The 25,988-nt window shown below is 33.1% G+C and overlaps 3 protein-coding genes across 9 annotated transcripts; 1 reads left to right on the top strand and 2 right to left on the bottom strand.

Annotated features, from left to right (window-relative positions):
* Positions 1 to 140: 140 nt before the first annotated feature.
* On the bottom strand, positions 141 to 6,530 carry LOC133297425 (protein IQ-DOMAIN 11-like). Of its 6 annotated transcripts, none has more exons than XM_061496575.1 (8): positions 6,300 to 6,530; positions 5,979 to 6,028; positions 2,867 to 5,840; positions 2,403 to 2,515; positions 2,029 to 2,325; positions 1,439 to 1,642; positions 1,025 to 1,156; positions 141 to 941 (listed from the first exon to the last, which is right to left on the bottom strand). In XM_061496575.1, the coding sequence occupies exons 4-8, from the start codon at positions 2,475 to 2,477 to the stop codon at positions 330 to 332; spliced, it is 1,320 nt and encodes a 439-aa protein (XP_061352559.1). In that variant the 5' UTR covers positions 2,478 to 2,515; positions 2,867 to 5,840; positions 5,979 to 6,028; positions 6,300 to 6,530; the 3' UTR covers positions 141 to 329. The 6 variants fall into 6 exon arrangements, with proteins under 6 accessions (XP_061352559.1, XP_061352573.1, XP_061352563.1 ...); XM_061496589.1 differs by having other exon boundaries at positions 2,867 to 3,630; XM_061496579.1 differs by having other exon boundaries at positions 5,979 to 6,530.
* Positions 6,531 to 7,393: 863 nt separating this feature from the next.
* LOC133297843 (ubiquitin carboxyl-terminal hydrolase 24) lies at positions 7,394 to 12,454 on the top strand. 2 transcript variants are annotated; one of them, XM_061497069.1, is made up of 7 exons: positions 7,394 to 7,780; positions 8,440 to 9,081; positions 9,288 to 9,475; positions 10,120 to 10,367; positions 10,641 to 10,786; positions 10,888 to 11,064; positions 11,887 to 12,454. In XM_061497069.1, exons 1-7 carry the CDS (start codon positions 7,766 to 7,768, stop codon positions 12,073 to 12,075), a joined length of 1,605 nt encoding a protein of 534 aa, XP_061353053.1. In that variant the 5' UTR covers positions 7,394 to 7,765; the 3' UTR covers positions 12,076 to 12,454. The 2 variants fall into 2 exon arrangements, with proteins under 2 accessions (XP_061353053.1, XP_061353045.1); XM_061497061.1 differs by having other exon boundaries at positions 8,437 to 9,081.
* Positions 12,455 to 15,058: 2,604 nt separating this feature from the next.
* On the bottom strand, positions 15,059 to 16,456 carry LOC133297273 (protein JINGUBANG). Its single transcript, XM_061496389.1, has 2 exons — positions 16,312 to 16,456; positions 15,059 to 16,254 (listed from the first exon to the last, which is right to left on the bottom strand). The coding sequence occupies exons 1-2, from the start codon at positions 16,340 to 16,342 to the stop codon at positions 15,059 to 15,061; spliced, it is 1,227 nt and encodes a 408-aa protein (XP_061352373.1). The 5' UTR covers positions 16,343 to 16,456.
* Between the last annotated feature and the right edge of the window lie 9,532 nt (positions 16,457 to 25,988).

Raw genomic sequence — 25,988 nt, 5'->3', positions numbered from 1 at the left:
CAATTTTTTGGAATTATACACTGCCAAAGACTAATCCTAACAAATAACAATTATAGCTATAACTTGGCGGCTCCAAAATTCATGTTAGGAATAAACAAGTTATGAATTTAAGTAAGTTATAAATAAATATATTTGAGATCCAAGGCTTAGAGCATACAACAAATCATCAAATCAATGAAAAAATTAACAACTTTTCTGTCACATTCAAGTTCAATTCTCAACCAAAACAACATCCAATCACATATACATCATACATAGTTATAAACATTTCAAGCCCTCTAATGATACAAGGATTTATATTACTGCAAGCAACATCAACATCTACAGCTTCATTTGAAGGAACTTTGTCTATCCCAATTGGACAGTGAACAGTCTGAATTAATGCTGAGATCCTTTATAGTCCTGCTTGATTTTATAGGCACTGAAAGGCCCTTAAAGCTTGGAGATCTTTGTTGAGTACTACTAAGCTTCCCCATCCTACCACTAATAAGCACTTCACTATTATTAGAAGATACAACTGATAGCTTTTTCTTGCATGGTGAATAGCTATCAGAGTTTGTGTCTAAATTCCCTGTCCTTACTTTTGGGGAGCTTGTTGATCTTGCTTTTGCTTTTGCTGATTCAGTTGCAGCCATATATGCTGGAGTTGCAAGAGGGCTTGAAAATGAGTGGTCTTCTCCCACTGAACACTGCCTCCTGTGAGGAAAAGATTTTCTTGAAGCAAGTATTGGAGAATCTAATCCTTCAACTAGATTTTGTCTCTGAGTACTTCTCAGCTTAAGTTGTCTTCCTCCATATTCCTCTCTAGCTCTAGAATGTGAGCTGAAAACTGAGTCTAAATCTTCAAGTTCTTTACTTTTAGAAAGTTGTGTATCTACCCATTGCTCCAGCCAGTACCTCCATCTTCCATTGACTTTACTCCTTTCTGACTCTGCTGACCTCTGAGGGGTTTCTGTAGGTTAGTTTGAGAACCTTGATGTGCAAAATAACCAAGCAATAATATATGAAAGAGCTAGGAGCTTACTCTATGGTTAAACGAGTATTCTTTTATTCTCTCTCTCTTAAGAACTGTATCTTTCTTGCTCATGCAAGAGGCATCTACCTCTTCTGTCAATATAGTGCTGTCACCCCACTTTCTCTCACTGTTTGAGTCCATCTGAATATGTGAAAACTATGTGTCAGGGATATATAAAAACCATTAAAAAGGCCTCATCTAACAGCTTAAGCTTTTGGGTTGAAATGATTCTTTACATAGTATTAAAGTCTCGGTGTCACGGGTTCGATCCTCACCGTCCCCATTTAATTAATAATTAATTAAGTCTTTTGGAATTTCTTAACACAAATAAATGAGTCTGTGCCTTCAAGTCCAGTGGAGTCTCGTGTGTGTTTGCAATGTGAATTGAGGCTAATGAAATATTGTATAACCTGTTATGCTCACCCTTATTATCTTGTCTTTAGAATCTTGCACCTCTTCCCATCTCCCTTCAACCATTTGGAGTCTCCTTGCACAGACCTGTGACTGGATACTTACAATGGACTGCAAGCACTTCAGAGTACTCATAGCTTGGCGTCTTACTGCTCTGCCACGAATGATAGCTTGAAGCTTCACTATTCCCTTCAATGCCCTCAAAGCCTTCCTTGCCTGCAATGTCTTAGCAATCAGTGAATAAGAGAATATGATGACTAAGAGTATAGTAAGGTGACTTTGGTTTCTTTAACTTATTAATTCCTATTACTGATTCCTCTTTTTTCAATTTTTCGTTACTTCTTTAACTCTTTTTGGAGTGAATTTAGGAATTCACTATATGGTGAAAAAAAAAAATCTTGTATCTTAGCAATTACTGATTTTAGAATAAGCTTCTGCTTCTAATATTTGGTTCAACTTTTAACCTTTAGTTTGTCTATCATTAATTATATTCTTATTTTTCAAATTAATCTGAATCCATCAATGAGAAATTTAGCAGCAAAGATTATGCAAAGAGGATTTAAGCTAACAGAAATCAAAGAAAACAGCTTGTACAAACTCACTAGGTAACTCCGAAATGCAGTTTGAATTTTGATGGCTGCAGATTCTTTAATCTCCCTCTGGCATTGGTATGTGGATGAAGGAGCACCATCTATAGTTTTAACAGGTTGAGATTCTTCTGAGTTTTCTTCACATTGATGAGCTGATTGTGAGACTCCAGTGAGCTGAACAACCTGATCAGCTGTACCAGCAGCAGCTTCAGCTGAGGCAATGGTTTCTAGTGATGAAGGTGGAGCTGTAATTGAAGGTAATCTCTTGGTCTTTAGCCTTCCAAAGATCCATTTCCTTCTTTTCTCCTTCTGGAAAGATGTTTTATATCTCATGAGAAACATAATCTTACTTAAAGATTTAATTCATAAAAAAGCATAAGATTTACCTTCTCTTGTGTGGAATGTGTGTCCCATATAAAAAGCCTTTTCACCAGATTAAACCAGCTCTTCTTCTTGGCCATTTAACAATATCACATAGGTCAACCTCAATCTTTGTGATCTGAAAAATTGCTCATAAGCATCCACTTATACAGAAGATATCTTGGTTTTTGGTTATGTAAACCTCTCACATCAGTTTTGATGAGTACATGTGTGAAACGTACAATTGGGTTGGCAACTATGCACTGATTTAAGTAATGCAATTGTACAACTCAAACATTAGACTTTTCCAAACACTAGAATTAGATTCTTATTTGCACAAGTAGTAATAGCAAAGGCCAAATACATGCACATGAATCAGAACTTTAATTTCAGAATAAATTAAATATCAATGCACAGAAGTCAAGATAGTTGGAAAAAATAAGATTACGTGTTATGCAGATTTGGAGTGAGATCCAAGTTAAATTCTTACCCTTTTTTTGAGATCCCGTAAATTCTTTAAAAAGGACAAGAGCCACCGTTTCAGAGAGCTCGGTGCATGGGAACAAGCGCACTGCTCTCATTAAATTTAGATGGAATAGCCTTGAAACCAGCAAACATTCTTTATAATATCTGTTATCCAAACCCCAAGAATGTGGAACTTTGGATTGATTTCATTAGTAAATGTACACAGATATCAAGATTCTTTCCTCTTGAAAGAGCAGAAATTCCTAGCACTCAAAACTTCTTGTGAAGTGGATATGATTTTTATGTGGATGCAACTGCAATCATTCATATTTTTCATCTTACTCAATCCTCATGATGAGTCTATTCTGTTCCAAATGTGGGCCTCTGAATGAATAATGAGCAATTCCTCTTTGTTTTCATCAGGAGAGCCTCTGAATGAATAATAAGCAATTCCTCTTAGCTTCATGGGTCCTCTCATTTTTTTATTTTCTCTCAATCTCTCTCTCTTTTCCAACTGTAGCTGGCATGTTCATATGTCTGTTGGGTTTGAAATGACAGCACTGTCCTTCACTGAGCTCTGATATAATCATGAAATGGCAATCATAGCAAGCAACAACAGCCCTTCATTTATATGTGCTTGTCAATTTGCTCATGGAGGGTCAGGATATAATCATGGCTGCCCAGAGAGAATGCCTATACTTTTATCACGTGTCAGTATCCTGCCATTTTCGCTGGGTTGTTGAGCGAGAATGGCCGCCTATGCAGACGCTACCACGTGTCCAGTCCATTCTTCATTGTTGGCATAATGAAAATGTGACGTGACATTTTGACAAATTTTAATTGAAACATGGTATACAAATAAATATTATTCCAAAGAGTGACCTACAGGGTCAGGATATATATTATGTGGCATACGTATGGTTTGCAAATACTAAATTCTTGAAGAAGATAGAAATAGATATCTGAGTATGGCATTGCCTTGCACCACTTGTCATATCATTGTATCATGTACCATTGGTCCTAAGTCTAAAGTCAGCTTTCTGTTCTATACGTAAGGGGACATGTAGAGAGTACACTTATACACTTTATGTATGCAAAGTCGTCACATCAACTACACAGATATGAGTATGTGAACATGTACTATTAGCACTATTCAGAAGTAGTGTCACAATATTACACAAGTATAAGGAGACATTGTTACAGATAAGGTGCAGGTAGTGGTGGGGGAAGTGCATAATTGAGGAGTGGATATTAGACAATGTAATGTGCAAAGGGTAGGGAATGTGGGGATGAAAACAAAGATTTGGGTTATAAGAAGGGAAGACAGCTGTAAAAGGACCCAACATAATACATTCTCACACCAAACTTTTCAAAAAAGAGTGAATTGAAGAGAGAGGAGGAGAATATCTTTGCTAATACAGATGTATCGAAAATTTGGTGCATCTTTCACTTATTTTGTGACACGTGTCTTATTTTATATCAAATCATTCTCTCTCTTAATTTTAAAATAAATTATTTATTATTGATTTGACAAAAGTAAAACACGTGTCACAATATAAATAGAAGATGCACCGAATTTACGGTGCATCTGTAGCACCAAAGAAATTTTGAGAGAGGAGGGTCAGGTTGGCTAATGAAGAACCAAAAAACAGAATTTGTCACACTAGAGTTTACTTAAAAATGACATTTCAATTGTTGATGAAGAAAGATGTTTGTCTAGTGGAAAATAGACTAATGAAGCAGGTTTTGTTAGCTTTGTCCGTGAGGACCAAATTTCACGGTGCAATTAGTTTTAGGGAAACCACTTCTAAGCAAACTATAGAGACAGAACATATAGTACAGACAACAAATTCTGAATGAAAATGAAATTGCCTCTACAGCACACCACTTTTTATTTTTTTGGTTGGCAGCATTTGAAAAATATTTAACATGAACTATTTAATAGAGTGAAAGACAAAACCGGTTTCAATGGGATTCCAAACATCCCCAAGGGCCCAAAAACAAGCTACTATTTTAAGCACTAAACTATAACATGAGCCACTTCCAGCCCATACATATATTGATATCCAGCCCATTCTTAATTTCCTCTGCCGAATCTGGTAACCAAGTAAATCAAATATTTCTGCCTAATTAACAATATTAATGATCATTTGGCTGTTATTAAATAAATTTAAACAAAATTCAATAATCGAAAATGCAAGGATACCAAACCTTTAAGTGATTGAGAAACCTTAATTTAATAGAAAAAATTAAAAAAAAAGGGAAAGGATAAGTGTACCTTATTTTTTAAAGCATGATGATAATTGATACAATTATATTTTACCAATGCCGAACTGTTTCTCTTTAAACTATTAAGGGGGTGTTTGGTACAAGAAATATTTTTTTTTACCTCAAAAAAAAAATGGTTGAGGATTTGGTAGAAATTTTTTTATCCCGAGTAAGTTACGAAAAAGTGTTTGGTTGACCAAAATTTTGCTGGCAAAATTTGGTTCATTTTACTGATACTATATTTGGTTGATGATAAAATATTGATGGAATAATTATTTGACTTAACATATAATTATTTTCCTTTGTGTAGTTGAAAAGAAAAATATCTGGGGAAATTATTTGCTAAATTTTTTTCACGATACCCACACAAAAAATGGTAATTAAATATTCTTCACCTCACTTTCCCTATCATTCCATACCAAATACCTATACCAAACTCTCCCTATATGTACAAATTGTCACCAGCAACTGGATTACATTTTTTGAGACTTAATGAGTGCCAATTAATTAAACTTATGTTGGGATCTTCTCACATAATAGGGATATATGACCATATCAACGTTTCCTGGAACATCAAGTAGCAACTGCCTCAAAATGTCAAATTAGAAAACCTAGAGAGAGTACCCTTACCGTAACTTGGTCCTTTCAATAAGGAAATGGAAAAATTAAATAACCTCTTAATTAGCGTGTTGTTATTCAGGCTCTCTTGTTCTACATTTAACCTTTACGCCCTAGGCAAATAACAAAAACTAAAGTAAGGTAATAATATTATGGGAAAAACTAATATTATTAGGCAAGAGCTAGGAGGAAAGCAAAAAAAGATTAAAAAGGTGAATAATGGATAGGTTACACTGCATTTGTTAACTTACACGAATAGATTCCAGGACTACTGATACTTCAGCAGAAGCAACATTCCCCTCTACAAAAAGAAAATAAAGTTTACGACTACTTCAACTTTATGACTACTCGGTCTTCAGTAATATTGTCATGTACAAATATCGGTTATAAATATGGGTTTTATTAATCTCCTTACGTGGTAGTTATCTTATGTGGTAGAGAGAAAATGGATGGGTCTCACCATTACAAAGAAAAAAGAAAAAAAAAAAAAAGTGGGGTGCGAAAATCGAAGTGAGAGAAAATGAGATAAGTTACATAACGTAAAAGGAGGAAGATATTAAGAATGGCATTACCTTCAACTTCGTCTCCAGTGTTAGGTGTTTCCCATCCTTCACCCTCCTTGACCAGCTTCTTTTTGAGTCCATTCTTCCCAATCTCCTTCTCCTCCCCAACCTTGAGAATCGGGCTCTCCATCTTATCCTCTTCCATCTCCATGTTACCCTCAGTTGGGAACTCGAAATCCTCCTCCATCGCCACAGATGTCGAGAGAATGCGTATGAAACAACTTCGAATTCAGAACTCAGAAATAACACAGTGAAAGAGAATGACTACATGTGTATGTATATATAGGAGTGAGTGAGTGAGAGAAAGATGAGAGTGTGTCTCTAGAGAGTTCCGTTATTCAAAGCTGTCCCGATAGTTCCAGAATCACCTCACTCCATTTTATTTACTTTTTATTATTATTGTAATTGTGGTTTTCATTATAAATATCATGATGATTTTGTTGTATATGGTTGGTTATGTTATAGTTTACACACAGCGGCATAAAAAAATATAATTGTAAGCACAAACTTCTTCAAATTTCGAGACCCGACGCAACAGCGGTTGTTCCTTATTTGTCACTCCTTTTGCGGAATGTAACTGAGGTTGAACAATTCTTTGGACCCCACTCATAACGCTCTAACATAAATATTTAGAGTAAATACTATTTTTTATTCCTGACAAAAAAATATGGTCTTCACTTTAGTAAGAAATAATGGTGTACTCTCGGGAGAACATAGTTATAATATTTACTATAACAAAAAAATAATATTTCCCTATAGAGTAATATTTAAATAATTTTAAATATCGTATAGTAAGAAATTAGATCACTCAAATTCTTAAAATCGAATAAATCTTTAATGTAATAGTACATTTCTCATTTATTTTGTGACACATAAATAAAAAATATCACATTATTTAATTAGTTGTCATTTAATTTTTCGTTTTTTCAGATGATAACATCACAAAATAAATAACTGATGCGTGTATTATTTTATTTGCACTAAAAATTTCTTCCAAAAATGGAAAATATATCTCAATACAAAATTAGAGATATTTGCTATTAAAAAAAGGACAAAAAAAAACAAAAACAAAAGCCGATATGTACAGCTAGCAACTCCTAAGTACAAGAAGAACAGGGGACGCAGTTCTGCTCTTACCACCATCCCATTCGTAACCCTAACCCTAATCCTAAACAGTCTCATCATCGAATTCAGAGCCTTATTCTCTTCCTCTCTCTGTCGATGCTCCGTTTTGGTGTTACGAAGGCTCAAAAAGGGAGGGTTCCTTTGTTAAATGCTCTCTCTCTTTCTCCTCTTCTCTCTCTTTTCCCCTTTCATGTCTTCAATTACTGCCTCTGCTCCTTCAGGGTCTCCAAAAACCCTACTTTTTGATTTCGATCCCTTCTCTATACCCAACCCTTCTCTTCTTTTTTGTACTAGGAAATTAATATTCAATTTCAGGCTTTTGGGTTTGCAACTTCGATATCGTAAGCAACATGAGTGATTCTAAGGTTGGATTTTGGCTATAATTATTGTAAATTTACCCCCTTTTTAAGTTTCTAATATAAAATTTTGGTGCCTTTGGTTCTCAAAGATGAAGCGAATGCTTTCTGTGAATAAAATAGGAAATTGCTTAGTTTGATTGTCGACATTACTACCATTACGCCAACAAAGTGATTGTATTGCAAACATTTGCCGAAGGGTGTTTCTTATTAGCTGTTTTTTGTTCTTTGGGATTGCTGATCTTATGTAGTGCAATGTCATGTTTTTATTTTTCTGTCCCTTTTAATCTGCTTCAGTATAGATTGTTGGGTGTTTGCTACTTTTTGCTTTACTTTGTTCAAAATGGTTGTGAATTGCTTATATTGTTGCTACCAAAAAATGTTACTACCAATCAATAATGTTACTACCAATGTTATTGATTTCCACCAATCGATTGCTATTATTTCCACAAATCAAGCTTAATTATTAATTCGTTGATTGGCGAAAATCAACGGTTAAGACGCGGTAGTAACATTGGTAGTAACATTATTATTGGTAGTAAATTGTTTGGTAGTAACAATATTCTATCCCTTGTTTTATAGGCCATATTTAGATTTATTTATTTTTTAAATTTATTATTTGTTGAAATTCTTAATATTTTTTGGGTTTATGCGCCAATGGTTAGCAGGTGGTAATATTTGGTTCATTTACAGAAGATGAAACCAGATCATTGCTGCTAAAGCAGTCTTCTGGGAGAAGTGAAAAGCCCGTGGAGAAGAATCAGCTGCAATTCGGTTCTTTGAATTCTGTTACTGTTGAATCAAGCAACCTGCTAAATTCATCAAAAGCGCCAAATAGTGCTCCTCCTTCTGATTCTCAAAAATGTAATGGAGTGAACAGTGTCAGTGTAAGTGATAATTTACCTGGAGGATCAGAAACTCTAAAAGAGAATGGCAGCATTACCAATTTCTCCCTTAGTCCCTCTAGTATCATTGGTGTAAAAGAAGATAATGTGTCTTCTGTTACATTTCTCGACGAAGATGGTCCCTCGAACAAGTTCACAAATTTGAGCCTGGATGCTTCTGAGGCTGAAAGCTTGCAGCATGTACTTAAAACTGGCACCGCTGATGATTCTTCATCAAAATTACCCGATCAAAACTCCAGAAAGGCACCTAATGGCCATGTTGTTATGCATGTTAAGGATCTACTGCCGCGAGGCCTTTTTAACTCTGGGAATCTGTGCTTTCTTAATGCAACATTGCAGGCTCTCTTGTCTTGTTCTCCTTTCATTCATCTTTTGCAGGAATTAAGAACTCGCAGCATTCCTAAGGTTAGTTTGTTTGCTGCTGCATATCAACTAATACTGCGTTCTGAGGGTTCGAACTTAACTTGTTGACAGCATGAATTAAGAAATATCTTCGGTATATAATTTTGCGAACTGATACTCTTATGTCTATGCATTTAGACTTCCCTTGTAACCAGAAAGATAATGTTGAACTGATATTTTTGGATGCTTATTACTCTGTAATTTATTAGGTTGGCTTTCCCACATTGACGGCGTTTGCTGAGTTTATAACTCAATTTGACATGTCAAGCGCAACAACATTAACAAAGAAAGATACAGATACTTTCGAGTCTGGAAGGCCATTTTGCCCTGTTATGTTTGAAGGTGTTCTAAAAAATTTTACTCCGGATGTGCCAAATAGCATTTCAGGAAGACCAAGGTTGGTTAGAATGTGGTTTTTATTTTTGTTTGTTTGTTGTGTTACTCTCCTCTGCCCCCTCCCCGCCCCCAATAAAAAAATTTCCAAATAAAATTCTTCCTTAGCCATTTCTTTAGTTGAATCACTTTAATTTCTGGCTAACTAATAGACTGTACTTGGTCATGTCATGAAGAGCTATGCCCATGGTAGTTGGTTTGTTTTGTATGGACATGCATGAGACCATTTTAACCTGTAATCATATGTTAAAAGCACAGTTTGAATGCCAAAAAAAATTGAGAAATGTTTATGTTTATAATCTTTATCAGGCCTATAGAGACACTTGTTCATAATTTGTTTTACATGGAGAGATACAATCTTCAGAAAGCTTTTTTTCCTAGCGAGTTTACATTTATAGATTAAAATTTCAATAGCTTTTCTTCTCAATCCTCCTCCTCAATTGTGTTTTCAACTTTTCTCGTATATATTCCTTTATTTAAACAACTTTACCAGGGAACCAATGTGTTCCAGATTTTGTAGACCCAATTCAGGTAGTTATTTGGTGATTTGAAAACTGTGTAATGCAATAACATACCAAAGTATGATGTAATTTGTTCTGTAATATAAACTTTCTTATGATGTACTTGGTATCGACATATCACTTTCAGGCAGGAAGATGCTCAGGAATTTCTGAGCTTTGTAATGGATCAAATGCATGATGAATTACTTAAGTTTGAAGGACAGTCTTCAAGTCTTAATGGTAGCAAATCATCTCTAGTTTCTTCTGTGGAAGATGATGAATGGGAAACAGTGGGGCCAAAGAATAAATCTGCTGTGACAAGGACTCAAAGCTTTGTTCCATCAAAATTAACTGGTATTTTTGGAGGACAACTCAGAAGTTTGGTGAGAGCTAAAGGTACAAAATTTTAATCTCTCATGGTTAGTGGAGGAATTCGTTTTTTTAGTGTCTGTCAGGTCCATTAAGGTTTTGTGGATCTTCATCTGGTCTATCTGTTGCATAATGCTGTATAGTTGTGATTCTGAACTCTTACTTTCTTTTTACTTTTTGCTCTTGCCACCATCCACCTTCATAATCATTATTGATAATAAAACTCGAAAGAGAAAAATGGAAAGTATATAAAAAAATACATTTTGCCGTAATCATGATTTATTTTTTCCTGTCCTTCAGGAAATAGAGCTTCTGCCACTGTTCAACCATATCTCTTGCTCCATCTTGACATTTTTCCTGATGCTGTCAACACTATTGAGGATGCACTTCATCTGTTTTCTGCACCAGAAACTCTTGAAGGGTACCGAACGTCACACACTGGAAATGTAATTACCCTTTTGTGCTGGATAATGATGGGCTTTGACTGTGTTGGATAATGTTTTCTACTACTGCTATTAAAATATTAACAATTTTAAATTTCTTTCAGACTGGTGTTGTTACTGCAAGAAAATCTGTACAAATTCAGACACTTCCAAAAATAATGATATTGCACTTGATGCGTTTTAGTTATGGAGACCAGGGAAGCACTAAGTTGCGTAAGCCTGTGCACTTTCCTCTTGTGTTGGTATTGGGTCGAGACTTACTCGTTTCACTATCTACTGAGGTGATGTAAAATATCTCTATATCCCAGTCCCTTTGTTTTGAACATAAATTAGTTGTATTAAGGATCGTGATGAGAAATGATAATTGCTCTTTCTGGTAACTAGAATGCTATGCAACTACTCTATTCTCAATGATGCACTTCTCTCTCTCTCTCTCTCTCTCTCTCTCTCTCTCTAAAGGGTATTGACTTTACATGACTAGAGCTGTCAAGGGTTTTTTATTATGAATTTGTTTCTCTTACTTCTAAGATTACTTCTTTCTTTTTATCCTATTAAGATTGCTTTTAGGGATCGCAAAAAATAAAATCAACTTAGGGAATCTTTGTTTTTAATAATGTGTGATACATCATTGTGATAGTTGCCTATGGGAGACTGCTAATTAGTACTTTTCTCTCCCTTTTACTCTGAAAGTATCTAATTAAAGATACAAGAATATGGATGGATGGCTAATTTTCTGGTGCACTTCTCTTTTCTTATCATAAAAAGTAAATTCTAGTGCTTTACTGCTGTTTGTAAGTAAATGTTTCAACTGAATACCATGAAAATAACTTCAGGCTGCATGCAGTTCTTTGTTAAGAGAGTATTTATTTACCTTTAGTGATTTTTGAAAGCTGCTTCGGATGCTTCCTTAGACTAATGAGTAATGACTAGTAAATTTTTTCCGATCAAACTTCCATGGGGAAAAACCTAAAATGCTTTTGTGAGAGCCAATGTGATAATGTTATCTTTCACTGTCCTCCAGAATTCTATAATTAACTAGGACTCTGGAGTATTAATGGTAATTGGAAGAAGCATAGTGGCTGATTGATTTTATGCTTCTGCAGGGTCGAAAATATGAACTTGTTGCTACAATTACTCACCATGGAGTGGAGCCTTCTAAGGGGCATTACACAGCTGATGCCCAATACCCCAATGGTCGATGGCTACGATTTAATGATCAATCTGTATTTGCTATTGGAGAAAATCAGGTGCTGCATGATCAGGCTTACGTCCTATTCTACAAACAGATGTGAACATAAACATGTTTTGTTGATATCTACTCCCTTTTTTGCACCTGAGAAAAAAAAAAAAAAAAAAAAAAAAAACTCTATTCCTTATAAGAAAGAGTATACTGTTGATTAATGTATTGCATGGAGAAGATGTGAGTGATTATTTAGCAGCTGGTCAAACTCAATATCCATGGCTCAGGGCTCATATTGCTAAGTTGTCTTGAATGGTCCTTCCAATCTTGGATGTGATACGAGTAATTGTTGTAACATTCTTTTTCTTGTTATCTGGAACTGAAAAAGTTTTGATGGGTCCTAGTTTAGGACATGGATATGTATTTATGGCACAGTGAAAGACTTATAAGAAATGCTGCTTATTATGAAGTCACACTAGCTTGCGAAGATTGGAATCTAAAGCTATTAAGCATCAGCTTTGATTTGTTTCTTGTTGATTTAGTGCTAAATATTGAAGGATTTAAAACAAATAAATAATGTTCTATTCTGTTTGAGTCTTGAATTTTCCTCTAGGCTTGTTAAAAGGGACGTTAGCCCAGTCCTTCAAATCATTACGTTCAATCGCTTAAAATCGGTGAAAATTGACAAAAGAATTGTATTAGTGGACACTTTATAAAGAATCAGTAAGTTTTTATCAAATTTTCAACGGTTTATGGTAATTTGAAGTTATCGAATATTGTTGCATAGAAATTTTATGCCAGATTGAATTGTTGCCGTTATTGCCTCATGAATAGAAAAGTGGTCTTTATCGGAGTTATCAAAATTGGTTAGGTTTTGGTGGTTAAATTTTTCTGGCTGCTTAATTGTGTCCCTTTTCCCATGAACAGAAGAAAGATCAATAGTTAGTTGAGTTTCTCAAGCAAGAGAGCCATTCGGGCACAAGAAGAAAGCATGCACGCCAAATTTAGAACTATAATATATCTATACTTTTTGGGGTGTCCCTTTCCCTTTCTATCATGTTTGGTGTTCTTCCACTTTGAAGTTTTAGTTGAAACATGTTCTTAGTGTAAGAATTCAGAAATCTTATTTTAATACCAAAACTGCAGTTTAAAAAGACCAACCTAACCATCATTTAAAATTGTTACTTTTCCAAATACCTTGTTGCTTCAGATATTTTAAATTCAGTGACTTTCTAATTTTTCCGCAGGTTGGCTGCACCTACATTACTTTCAAGTTTTCTATTGTTAGCTTAAAATGATTACTTGATTTGTTTCACATGGCTCTCAAGACTTGCATTATTCTTCTACCTCTCTCAAAAAGCAAAGGTTGGTACAAATAATAGGGTAGCATCTTTTGAATATCTTAAGAATAGCAAAGGGGAAGAAACAAACGCTCCTCATTTTTGTTGTTAACTTTATAGGACTCTTCCTTCTTTTACATGAATGGAATATACTGGTTTATATGGTTTTTTAATGTGGTCCAAAACCAGCGAACAAAATATTGCTTCAGGAGAGCTAAAGAAACTAGGTTGTCCCGCTTGCTGGATAATGAATGTTGGCTTTTTAGATAATCTAAAGCAATGACTTTCCTGCTTTCAAAGACTTGCTGTGGTCCAACAGAATAAACATAGCTGCTTTTCAGTTTCTTTTGTACCAAATGGACGGTGGAAAAACATAAAGATCATTCTAAAATTTAGACACAAATGATCTCACTCTATTAAAACTCAAGAATATATAGGAATATATATAATAGTAATATTACATTAACAGCATCAACCTCATTTTTATCCCAAACTAGTTGGGGTGAAATATAGCCATTAAAAAAAAAAAAAACTTGTTGACTAAGTTATGTGTGTATTTTTGAAAGAATCAGAAAGCTGAATTTAAAGCGTCATTACTAGTTTCCCATTGGCGTTTGTTATTGGTTTTTCATTTCTTCATTGTTTTTCCCCTTTGCTTCTCTATGTCCAGTTGCTAGTTTCCATGTAGGAATGTCACAAGTTTTGGTAATCCTTGCTTTGATCACGTAGTTCTTTTGAATACTGGACATTATCTACAAGCTCAAAAGCAAGAATAATAGCAACCATAGTCAGAAGCACTTGAAAGATGCCTGATGCAACTTACAGAGATAAAGCATAGGGCCTTTCTACCCTATCTTATTGTTTTGACCTTATTTGGCTTCAAGCCTTTGAACACCCTAATACTTGCACAGTTACATTTGTCTCCACTAACAAAATAGCAAGCAAAATGAATATGCTGATTTACACATCGAAACCAATGACTGACTAATATATCAGAAATACATCATATCATAATAGAACACAGGAAGAGATTCCTTGACTCAAAGTGATAACAAAGTTGTTTGTCCCGAGAATCTTTTTCTTTTCTTTAGAGTTTTGGTTTGGTTGGTTGGTTGTTTGCTTCATTTGTTTTGGCTGCTGAAGAGCTTATATGACTTTTGTAGACAGTAATCTTTTCAATGCGCCTAGGTAACAAATTGCAATGTTCTGTAGTCCTTTTAGTGGTGATATGTCCATTCAGCAAATGGATGCAACTAAGCATGCACTTAGAAAAGGTTATATGTCCTTTAAGCCACAAATGGATGCGACATAATCATGCAACCAACAAAAGAACATAATTTATTTCCATTGATTGAATCCTTTATAGGCATAGTTACAATTGTAAAGAAATATAAAAATGAATTTAAAAAAAAAAAGTATAATCACACCACTCTGCTATATCCCCCAAATTTCTTCACTTCGAAAACAACAACAAAATTAAACCAAGCTCCCCTACTTTCACCCTAAAATTCTACAAACAACTCTCAGAAAAAAATAAACACCAAGTGCAAACCGAAAAGCAAAACAGCAATTTCAAGACACAAATAAAAGCTTCAATTTTGCCGTTCTCTTAGCTGTTTGAATCTGCAGTAACTCCTCATTTCAGTGTTTCTGCAACCTTGCACAAATTCCATGCAGAAAATAAATCAAGAAAGAAGCAGCAGACACTGTTTAAAAAGAGTTCCTGTGCTTCATTACTCAGCCTTCAACATGTTCCTAACATGAAATGATGGATTCATTGAGAGTGCTAAGTGTTGTAGAGTTGTCCTCTACTTCTGCATTATTATTATACCTTGGAACCCACCAAACTCTCACGCTTCTGTCAAGGCTTCCACTATATAGTAAAAAGCCACCACCAATTCTATTAGATGAGGCTTGCAAACACTTCACTGGCCCTTCATGGCCACTTATGATCCCAACTTTACAAAGCTTACCAAAAGCCTCTCTCTTCCAAATACCTATGGTTCTATCAGCTGAGCCACTGAACAAAAACTCCCCCATTAGGCACATACACAAAACAGCCATTCCATGTGCCTTGGTTTCAGAAACAAGCTTCCAACTCTCAAAATTCCCACTTTCCTCCCACCCCATAATAAAACCATCCGAACCCCCTCCATAAATCCATTTGCCATCATCAGAAACAACTACAGAATTAAAGGAAACATCTTTGTGACCCTCCAGAACTCCTTTTAAACAATGTGAGTTCTTCCCAACCTTTCCCCAAGCTTTAATCTTCCCATCAGCAGAAGCAGAATACACAATCCCTTTACATGCTACCAACCCATTAATGGCATCATCATGAGCCTTAATAGACTCCAAACACTTCAAATCCGAGAGCCTCCACACTTTAAGGGTCTTATCCCACGACCCAGAATAAATCAAACCATTATAAACAGCCAAGCAAGAAATGCTATCTGCATGCTCAATCCACAAACGCTTATGGTGCCTCCGAGTCTGGACATAGTTGCTCTGCTTCATGAACTTCCCCAAATAGTCCTTGGTGGTGGGCAAGGTGTCAACAAGCTTGAACACATTCTCTGAACTCCTTGACACCTTCCAAACCCTGATCCTGCTATCTTGATGTGCTGTAAAAACCTTGTTGCCAACACTTACAAGGGCTTTCACCGAACCATCACCTTGGCCAAACTTTGCAAACACCCTCAAATCTGGTTGTTGCCACACTATGATATCCTTTCCCTGTGAGGCACTTAATATGAACTCTCCACACAAGGCCAAACAAGAAACAGACCCAACATGACCTGAAAGAACAGCCAATGGTCGATGAGAATGGAACCCAGAAACAGGAAACTTGAAATTATGGAGTTCGAACCGTTGAGAAGAGAGGGGGCTATCATCAGTCTCACTGCTGCTGCTACAGCTACAGCCACTGCTGCTAGGACTTGAAGCTGAAGCTGCAGCGGACAAAGATGGAGTAGTAGAAAGTTTGGTTTTTGAATCCATTGAAGCACAAAGTTTGGTTTTTGAAACAAGGGAATTCATTGGTTCTTTGAAGGAAACAAAAGGGGTTGTTGAAAGAGAGGAGTTATGGAAGATATGAAAAGAAATCAAAGAGTGAAGGGGGAGAGAGAGGGGTTCCTTGTGAGAAGGGAAATAACAGTGTTAAATTAATAGTACAACGTAAGTGGGGGAATAGGAACAAGGAAGAGAGGTGCAACGGCTACCTTGACTATAGAGTTGTTGATGTTGTTTGTGGGTATCATTTCTTAAGGACCAATGTTCCCTTTTGTAATGTTGTAATGTTTGAGATCTTTGGGGCTTTTTTGTTGTGGCTGTTTTTTTTATTCAACCAATGAAAGCCTGCCACATGCTCAAAATGGAAAATGTCAAAAGCACTCTGCTTGCCAATCAAGATTCAAGATCTGCTGGTTTATAGGGTGTTCGCGGTCTGGATTGAATCGGTTTTGAAAGCAAAAATCATCCGATTCAATTCCTTCGGTTTGATCATATAATCATCCATTCGGTTTGAATTTTTTTTCAAATCCGATCCAATTTTTTTCGGTTTGGATTGGATCGATTTTCGGTTTTTTGAAAATCCTAAAATTTAGTTCATGATTATTATGGAAATCACATCTTTTATATATATTGGTTTTGTAAAAAAAAATTTGAAATACAAAAGCATTAGTAAACTATAATATAGGTTTTTTTGGGCAATGAAACGAAGCTCTACAAAAATAAATTTTTGTTGATAAGATGTGACTAGATTTTTTTTAGGTTTAGTTGATGAGTTAACGGGTCTTTGATTTAGAAATTTTTGAACTATAATTGAAAAAAAACCCAATTAGGTAGAGGGAAATTAATATATTGGATCGGTTTGGATTCGATCGGTTTTCATCATCCCATCCAAAATCCGATCCAATTAAAATTTGCGGTTTTTTTTCGATTTTCGATTTTTCGATTTTCCGTTTATTCGGTTATCGGTTTTTCGGTTCGGTCACCGCGGTTTGAATCGGTTTGGATCGGTTGATGAACACCCCTAGTTTCTATAACTTGTCTTTTGTTTTTGAAAGTGTTCTTATTTTTAATTTTATAATCATTAATTGCAACAATAATTGCATAATTAATTTCATATTTTGAACTTGATCTTTTAAAATTTATCTGATTTTGAAAATAGATTTTAAATTTGACGTTTAAATTTTTTTTTTTTATACTGTTGTATTTGTATGTCATTAAAAGGGGTGGACCATTTTATAATGGTATAATAACAAGTTTTATACATACCTTTTTTTTCAGCCATTTATGTACATAATCTTTAACATTGATATATTTGTATCTAACTGCTTTTATTTTATTAGTAATGTGTTATGTTAGATATAAGTGTAATTAATGACTAAAAATAAAAGTGTAACTTACACCTATATAAAATAGTCATATCCTAGATTACCTAAAAAAATAAAATAATCATATCCCCATATTTATATGAATTATTAAAAAATAAGATAAAACTAAAAATTAACATATTTTTTTAATTCATAAAAAATATGCTTGGTAATTTAAGTAAAATTTAAAAAATATAAATTAAAAGAAAAATATCTAAATTATAAAAAATATCATAATTAGTGGAATTTAAAATTTAAAATAAAATAGATTTAAATTTATTGTGTAATTTTTTAAGAAGAGTGGACTAAAAAATTAAACCGTTTTAAAAGAGTGTATTTTAATGATAATTTTAAATTAATAGAAGGTAGCAAGTTTAATCATGTATTAAAAAAAAAGTTAGCACATGATAAGTCATTGAATATGATTAAGGATCATGTCTTAAAAACCGCCAACCAATGCTAGTGATAAACTGATAATGTTTGAAATTCACCGAATCCTACATGAGAGATTCCCTAGTACCGTTGTACCCTTTCCCGAGTAAAACCTCAATTTTATTTTGGGATTTGATTTTCTAGGATAAGAATTTTCTCACGTTGTGAATTAATTAGAGCCCGTTTGAATTAGCTTTTAAAATATTGACTTTTTATGCATTTTTTTTTTAAAATAACTTTTTTTAAAAGGTAAAATTATTTTACGTTTGAATGTACGATCTGAAAATCACTTTTACATAAAAAAATTGTTTGGATGTTAAAATAAAAAAATACTTTTTATATATAAAATTACAATAAAAGAGAGATAAAATAGTTTGATCATAGGATAAAGAGAGATAAAATAGATATGATAGGATAAGGTTAAAATTATATTTTAAAAATTTATATAATCTTTTTTCAAAAAAAATAAAATTATATTATCTTTTAATTTCTGTTTTTTTTCAAAAGCAACCAACTACTGGCTATAAAAAAAGTAATATTTTAAATTTTATTTTAAATTTTGCTTTTTTAAAAAATTATCATTCAAATATCTAAAAATTCTCAAAAAAAAACTTTTATTTTAAAAAAAAAAGCAGCTTTTTTTAGTAATAAAAGCCCATCTAACGGACACTTAGTATTAGGCCATACATTTATTAAAAAAAAAAGAAAAATAAATTACACGCAAATCAAAAGATCACAACATGAGAATTGAATTCTCGTTTAACATTAGAAAATGTTTTTCATTTTATTTTATTTTCAAAGTTTCGGTTGGATTTTAAAGAAGGAACTATGCTCGATTAAATAATTTCGTGGTTTCGGGTATTACAAATTTTACAATGCAAAATAATCGACTTGGAGTGGTTAGCCTCATGGTCATACATCCCCCTTCTTTATCTTGAAACATGAATATCTGCTTAGTCCATTGGAAAAAACATCTCTACTTCTGCTTCATTTCACAACATTACTAGCTAAACCAATAAAGAAAAGTTGATTTGTGTCCACTTGGCAGCATGAGAAATGATGAAATAAATTCATTAAATTGAAAATCAGATGAAATGTAAAAAAGCAATATAATTAAAGCACAAATAAGATAGGGACTAGGGAGGGTGTGTGTGAGAGAGATACTTAATTTGATTGTACAAGCAACATTTTTTGTTATTGTTAGCTCACAAGAATCACGTCAATATAACTAACTCCACATATGTTTATTTATTTAGAAACTCTTAAGAAATTACAGGAAAGAAAAAGATGCAATGTTACCTAATTTCATATAAATGTTTCTTAGTTTTAGGATTGTATTTTAATGTTTTGTTTTGGGACCACAGGATTCTATTATTGACTTCCCCATTACCTCTCTATTTACAAAGATTAATTAACAAACAATTGATTGATAGTGGTCGGCTGCAGCCTGCAAGCATCAAACCTTTGATTAAAGTAACCGAGCGAAAACATTTATAACTCCTACTTTAATCTTCCATCATTACCACCTAGGTCTTCTACAAGGGAACAATGCGTTTCCCTAGAAATGGGAGAGATATTAAAAAGTAAGAATATCGTGAAAATAATCTTTTATATAATATAGTCATAATGATTCGTTTATAATTTTTTTTATAAATTACATTAAGTATGATCAGTCAGTCATATACATTAAGTATGATTAGTATATGACTGGTCATACATAATATAATTTGTAAATAAAAAGTTTGTAAATATAATCTTCTCCCATTCAAAACTTAAAAGTTCTTGATTTGTACTAAATTACAGTGATTGCATGTGTATGATATTATTTGAAAACTGATAAAAAAAACTCTAGTCTGTAATTCTGTAGTATACAAATTACAGAAAAGTAGGTGAAGTATAATTTACTATATTCCATACTCCCAAAAAAACAATTACAATATTTCATTAGAATTTATACATACATCTGGGAGTGCTATGTACCTCTTAATAAATTTATTTCGAAGTTAGATATAATATAACATTGTATACAAAAAAGAAAGATATAATATAACATTATTTTGTTATTTAGCAACCAAGCACCCTAAATATATAAATTGATTCATTGAATCTGATCTATTCATTTCTTCTCCTGCATCTTCCGTGACTTTTCTTAATCCCTGCGTGGTTGATATTATGAGGAGAATATTTAGAAGAAATAATACTTTAGTTTGTGTCAAAAGTGAGTTTGGAATATTCAAGTTTGGAATATTTAGATAATATCAATGTTTGACTCATCACACTTGTAACAAATGATGGTGAAGTGAATATAGTACAGAACATAGCTTACTTTGGGTGAATCATGATAAATTATTGTGTCAAATCTCTTTCCCTTTTCTTTTATTTTTTCGATTTGTGTGATTGTCGATTTTTAGCATTTGGTATCAGAGTCAGGTTGGGCTCGGGTTAACTTGGTCATTGGCTAGCGGCGGATTGAATACTTTGGGCCTGAATACTCACTTGAGGGGGGAACATATCAATGTTGGATTTCACACTTAAGGAAGTGATTGTTGGGATATTCAAATGTTACGATTCCCACATTGGTTGATAATGAGTTAAGTAAAGTCCATATAAGTTGAAGGATCCATGAAATCAATGCCTTAAGATTTTGGATTGAGAGATGATGTCGAATCCACTTGTTGTGGTTGCTCTAGCTTAGCCCATTGGTGATTGTCACTTACCATGGCCTCTCTTTAGACTCGCTTGACAATGGTATTAGAGCTGGGTTGGGCTCGAGCTAACCTGGTGACTAACTAGGAGGCGAGTTGAGTACTTGGACCTGGAGTAATACTCGGTTGGGGGGAGCATACTAATGTGGGTTTCACACTTAAGGAAAAAATTGTTAAAATATTCAAGTGTGATGAGTCTCACATTAGTTGATAATGGATTAAGTAAATAGTATATAAATAGGAAGATTCATAAACCCAATATCTTAAAATTTTGGATTAAAATATGATAATAGACCTAATTAATATGAATATCCTTAGTTCATTGGTGATTGTTCTCGGGCTTGGCCTGGAACCCACCTGATAGTTTAGTATTGTAGCTATGTGGAATAATTTGAATAAATATTGAATTTATGACTTGAAGGAAGCTCCAATAGCTACCGTATGTCTTGACTTCTAACACTTATGACTTAAGCATATTTCAAAGTTTCTGTAACTAAAGGTTTAAGAATTAGAATGAGGTGGTTGGAATTAACACTAATAATGCCTCTAGAGCTTGATTTAAAGTAGCTATCACGAGGGTGGCCAATGCCCTTTCAATTTGTTTAAAGTGTATACACTGATTGGGCTACTCGTAACTCAATATTGATCAGTAACAATTTAGTTCAAAGTAAGTTCCAAATAGCTGACTTGATTTAGATTACGATATTTAAATAATACACAGATAGCTCTATAGGAGAGCAATGCATTTGGACATTCCTTCTCGAAAACGTGAATATATACTTTTAAAGCCAACATATGAGGTCTCTATTTCTGGTACATGGCACAACATTACTGGTCTAACATGTACAAATCAGTTTTAAATTTAATTAAACGGCTGAGTGATGGCCACCTGGTGGAGCAGAAATGTTAAAGTGAAATTATTTTATAAAAAAGTCAGAGAAGATTCGGAAAGTGCAACATAGTTAATATGATTTGGTAGAAAGCAACAATTTATGTTATTGTTGGCTCACATGAATCACCTCACCCCAACAAACTTGACTTTGTTTTCTTACTTATAAACTAATGTAAATTACATGTGTCTTTGCATTGAGAGAGATATTGGGGCGTACTTATGTAGTATTTTGTTGTTGAAGATAACATACTTTTTAACATTTTCATTTGAATATTTTCTTAATTATAAGATAAAATGTCATATTGAGAGTCTATTAAATGAGTTGAGCTTTCTCGGCATACATAATATCTCATTCAATAATAAATAATTTATTAAAAAGAAAAATGTTAAAAATATATTGGTTTCGTTATTCCATTATTGTTTCATTCATATAGTGCTATAATTATTTGATAAAAATATTAGATAGCATTGGTTGTTGGGAATAATATTTCTTATGTAATATGGGGATAATTTTGTGTCATATGAATGCTATTGATATTTTTTTTTCTCTTTCCTCTTTTAATAGAGCCAGGGGCGGACCTACATGGGGGTTAGGGTGGCCCCCGCTCCCCTCTAAAATATGAAAATATGTTTTACTATATGATATGCAACATGGTTTAAAAAAGACAAATTTTAAAAGTGCTTTAAATAGTGAAAGACAAGCGATGTTATTCATAAGAAAAGTGTTACACCGTTCATTGCACCCAATTAGAGATAACTATTATTTACCAGATTCAACCTGCCACCATATGTGGCAGATTTTGTTCTTGGTCGGCTACCATCTCCAATCAATGTGAAAAGTTGGTTTTTTCGTTGTATATAAAGAAGAGTTCAGTTAGTAATGCATATTCACTCTATCTGTCAAAATTTTGTAGAATTTGATTTTATATTGATTGATTATCTAATTTTCTTTTTATAATTATTAAAATTTTGTACAGATTGTCATGTCAAAACTTAGGAGAAGAGTATTTAAGTTTTGACTTTGTTGGCAAAGAAAAAAGGTGAGTAATAGTTATCAATTATTAGTTGGGACCAAATGCTAAAAATAAATAACACATTAATTAATTTATTGTGTCTTCTGCTGAATAACAGCTAATGGAGAAAATAAAATTCTAAAGAAATCAAAGAAAGTGCAATTATAACACCATGAAGGTAAACAATAAAAAGTTGATCTTACAAACAAAATATAGGGTCTTAAAGGCTAGTTCCTCAATGAAATAAAGAGTGCATTGGACCACTGTCACTGGAAACAAAAAAATTGACATTCTAACCAGAAATTGGCAAAAAATTATGTAATTTTATTAGGTTTTTCTTAATAGGTATTTTTGTATTCTTAGCGGGATCATCCAACTAAAACTAACATTATCTTTTCATAATAGTAATATAAATTTTCGCCTTCTATCATATAATTTTTTGGGTCTGCCACTGAAAGTCCCCCCACTTTCATATGAGTGCATAGATCAAGAAGAAGGTAGAGTTTTTGGTTTTTTTATATTGTCAAAGAGTTGAACAGTGAAAATAAATGACAAGTGCATGATGAAATGGAGCGAGTCGTGTATGAACAAGGTTCAAGTCTATCAGCCTAGGATGCCTTAGCTGCATATATCTCTGTACTTTTACTTACACCTATCGTTAACGAAAAAAGGCTCATCTCACGTGACCTTCTCAAGAGATTAAATTATCTTTAGTTTGCAAAAAATACATTAACCCATATATATAATAATAAAATATTTTACGTTTTATGAATCTTAACTGAGCACTATTTAAAGATTATCTAAAGCAAAATAAAAAGTCAGACAGACATGAGTAACTTCAAAATAAATAAATAAAAATGAAAGGTACGTCAAGAAAATAAAAATTCCTTAATTTGGATCAAGCACCGAAGATTATGCCAACATGTCGGTGATGGTGAAGTATAAAATCAAGCAAAACATTAATGTAATATTGTTTCACGTTATAATTTCATTACAACATATAAGCAATATGTAAATTAAATGTTGTATACATCTGATTTGCAAAAAATAAGGTGTGATGTATTTAAAGTTTTTTCTTTGGCCTGTTTAAATATGCCTCCCTTAGTTAATGAACTGAAGCATCTGCTACGAAAACATGAGTATATTTTGAGTATCTGGATTCCGTAGCTTTTACACTTTGATACAGTTGTTGTTGGAAGCGGATCATCTCATGTGAAAAAGTGGTCATGTGATTGTTATTTGATCACAACCACTCATTGATGATGAGATGATGAGATAAGAGAGAGAAAAATGCATAGTTTTTAAATAAATGATTGTAATCAAATAACATGATCACATAACCACTTTTTCACATGAGAGAATTCACTCTCGTCGTTGTTGTACCGATAGAAATATATTTATCTGATTTGCTTCTTTTCCAAACACCCTGATATAAATATGCCGGGTCTCTTCCCGAATAATGCTTCAAATGTAGTGTTATTCTTCAAAGACATGTTGTTCATATAACTAGTAGTGATCACTGATCAGTATCTCTGACCAAAACTAGCGATCAAACCTAAAATAGAGCAAACTTTCGGTACATTTGGTGTACCTACATTTTTATTAAATGGGAAATTTTTTTGGAATATAAAGAGAAATATATAAAAAAAAAACAAGAGTTAAAATAAAAAAAGAATTATCTGTTTTAATAAACGGGTGTACTGAGTTTGGTACACACCCAAGTTTGGTACACTCGTAGTGTTAAAAAAAATTCCCCTAAAACATGCAACATACTCTGTGCTTTTTCGGTGAAAAATAGATTTGTCTCTGCTATATTATTTTTCTGAGGTGAATAGTATGTTGTCTTCTTTCTTTCGATCACACTTTTCACACAAAATTAATAGAATTTTGTTGAAATTAAATTCTCCTCCATTATCAATTTTTAGTACTCTGATATTTCTGTCAAATTGATTTTCTACGAAAACTTTTTAAAATTGGGCTTTTACAAGTCTAAAAAGAGAAGCATTAAGCAATCAATAGCTGGCAAAGAAGCTCCAACAGCAACCTTAAGCATTAACATATACTAATATTTTAAGAATATTGCATTTTTGCAATTTAGTGTTAATGTGTATAAGAAACGAAATTGAGATTATCTATTTGAAAGTTGAAACTGGAAAATAATGCAAGAGCAGGGGAATATATTAAAAACATAATATTCGCCAACCTCCACCAATAAGATCCAGAAAAAATTCAAAGGAGAAAAGGGCTGGTAATGACCACAAATTGATAAGGACCACAAGCCCAAGCCCAAATGGAAGAGAGGCCTGGTAACAAAATAGGAGGGGAAAGTTTAAGCATTGATAGCTAAAATGATGATCCAATATCCCTTTATTTATTTATGTGATTTTGTAACTCGACGAAGTAGTTGGAAGCATTAGTGTCTATTGTAATTAGATTTTACATTTTTTAATATCAGATTTTGTAAATTTGATTTTAAACTAATTTAATTTTGCAATTTTGATTTTTCTCGAAATTAATCTTACATGACGGATGAACTGTTATTTATGTTTGAAAACCTTTAAATGAAAAATGATTTTGGTAAAATTGATATTATTTAAATGAGTAAATATTCAAAATTTCAAATTGGTTTTTAAGAGATTTCCAAGATATGATGTTAATCCTTTAAAACTTTTAAACATCAATTTGTGGGGATAGAAATAATATGGCTCACTGTTGTAACCAATATAGTCAAAATCAAGTTTTTACGTAGAAACGGAAAGGGTGGTAGAAACGTAAATTGTAGAAACGAAACGTAAAGTTTTTACTATTTAAGGTCAAGATACAAAATTATATATATATGCATGTAAATTATTTTCCACATAAGTCACTACTCAAAATTTAATATATAACTTCATATTTAAAAAATATAAGTCACATAACTATATAAGATACAAGTCCAAAAACATTAAAAGAGAAAATTGAATTTAAAAAAATAAAAAATAAGTTTTTTAAAAAATAAAAAATAAAGAAATTGAGTTTAAGTAAAAACGGTAAAAAACGTAAAAACTTACGTTTTTATCTTTTTTACGTTTTTACGTGACGTTTTTACCCGTTTCTACTAAAGACCATTTCTAGTTATGTTTTAACACATTTTTACCTGCTTTTATACCGTTCCCACGTTTTTTTACGTTCTTAGACTAGTTTTTGACAACAATGGGCATAACTTCATATGCTTAATGCTTATGTTAGCTGAAACTAACAAAAACCAATCGAATAAATACCAAATAT

The sequence above is a fragment of the Gastrolobium bilobum genome, unplaced genomic scaffold (genome assembly GCF_033153095.1).
Source record: "Gastrolobium bilobum isolate Gb01-03AN ecotype WA unplaced genomic scaffold, APGP_CSIRO_Gbil_v1 utg3870, whole genome shotgun sequence".
In the NCBI taxonomy this organism is placed as follows: Eukaryota; Viridiplantae; Streptophyta; class Magnoliopsida; order Fabales; family Fabaceae; genus Gastrolobium; species Gastrolobium bilobum.
Note: the sequence above shows the minus strand (reverse complement) of the source record. Positions and strands in the feature narration are given on the sequence as shown.

Coding starts and splice junctions, on each gene's coding strand:
- LOC133297425 (XM_061496579.1), bottom strand. CDS start 2,477: ATGGCCAAGAAGAAGAGCTGGTTTAATCTGGTGAAAAGGCTTTTTATA. Junction 2,326..2,402: donor CACATTCCACACAAGAGAAG/GTAAATCTTATG, acceptor ACATCTTTCCAG/AAGGAGAAAAGAAGGAAATG. Junction 1,643..2,028: donor CTGCATTTCGGAGTTACCTA/GTGAGTTTGTAC, acceptor AAGACATTGCAG/GCAAGGAAGGCTTTGAGGGC.
- LOC133297843 (XM_061497061.1), top strand. Junction 10,368..10,640: donor AAGTTTGGTGAGAGCTAAAG/GTACAAAATTTT, acceptor CCTGTCCTTCAG/GAAATAGAGCTTCTGCCACT. Junction 10,787..10,887: donor GAACGTCACACACTGGAAAT/GTAATTACCCTT, acceptor AATTTCTTTCAG/ACTGGTGTTGTTACTGCAAG.
- LOC133297273 (XM_061496389.1), bottom strand. CDS start 16,342: ATGAATTCCCTTGTTTCAAAAACCAAACTTT. Junction 16,255..16,311: donor TGTTTCAAAAACCAAACTTT/GTGCTTCAATGG, acceptor TGTCCGCTGCAG/CTTCAGCTTCAAGTCCTAGC.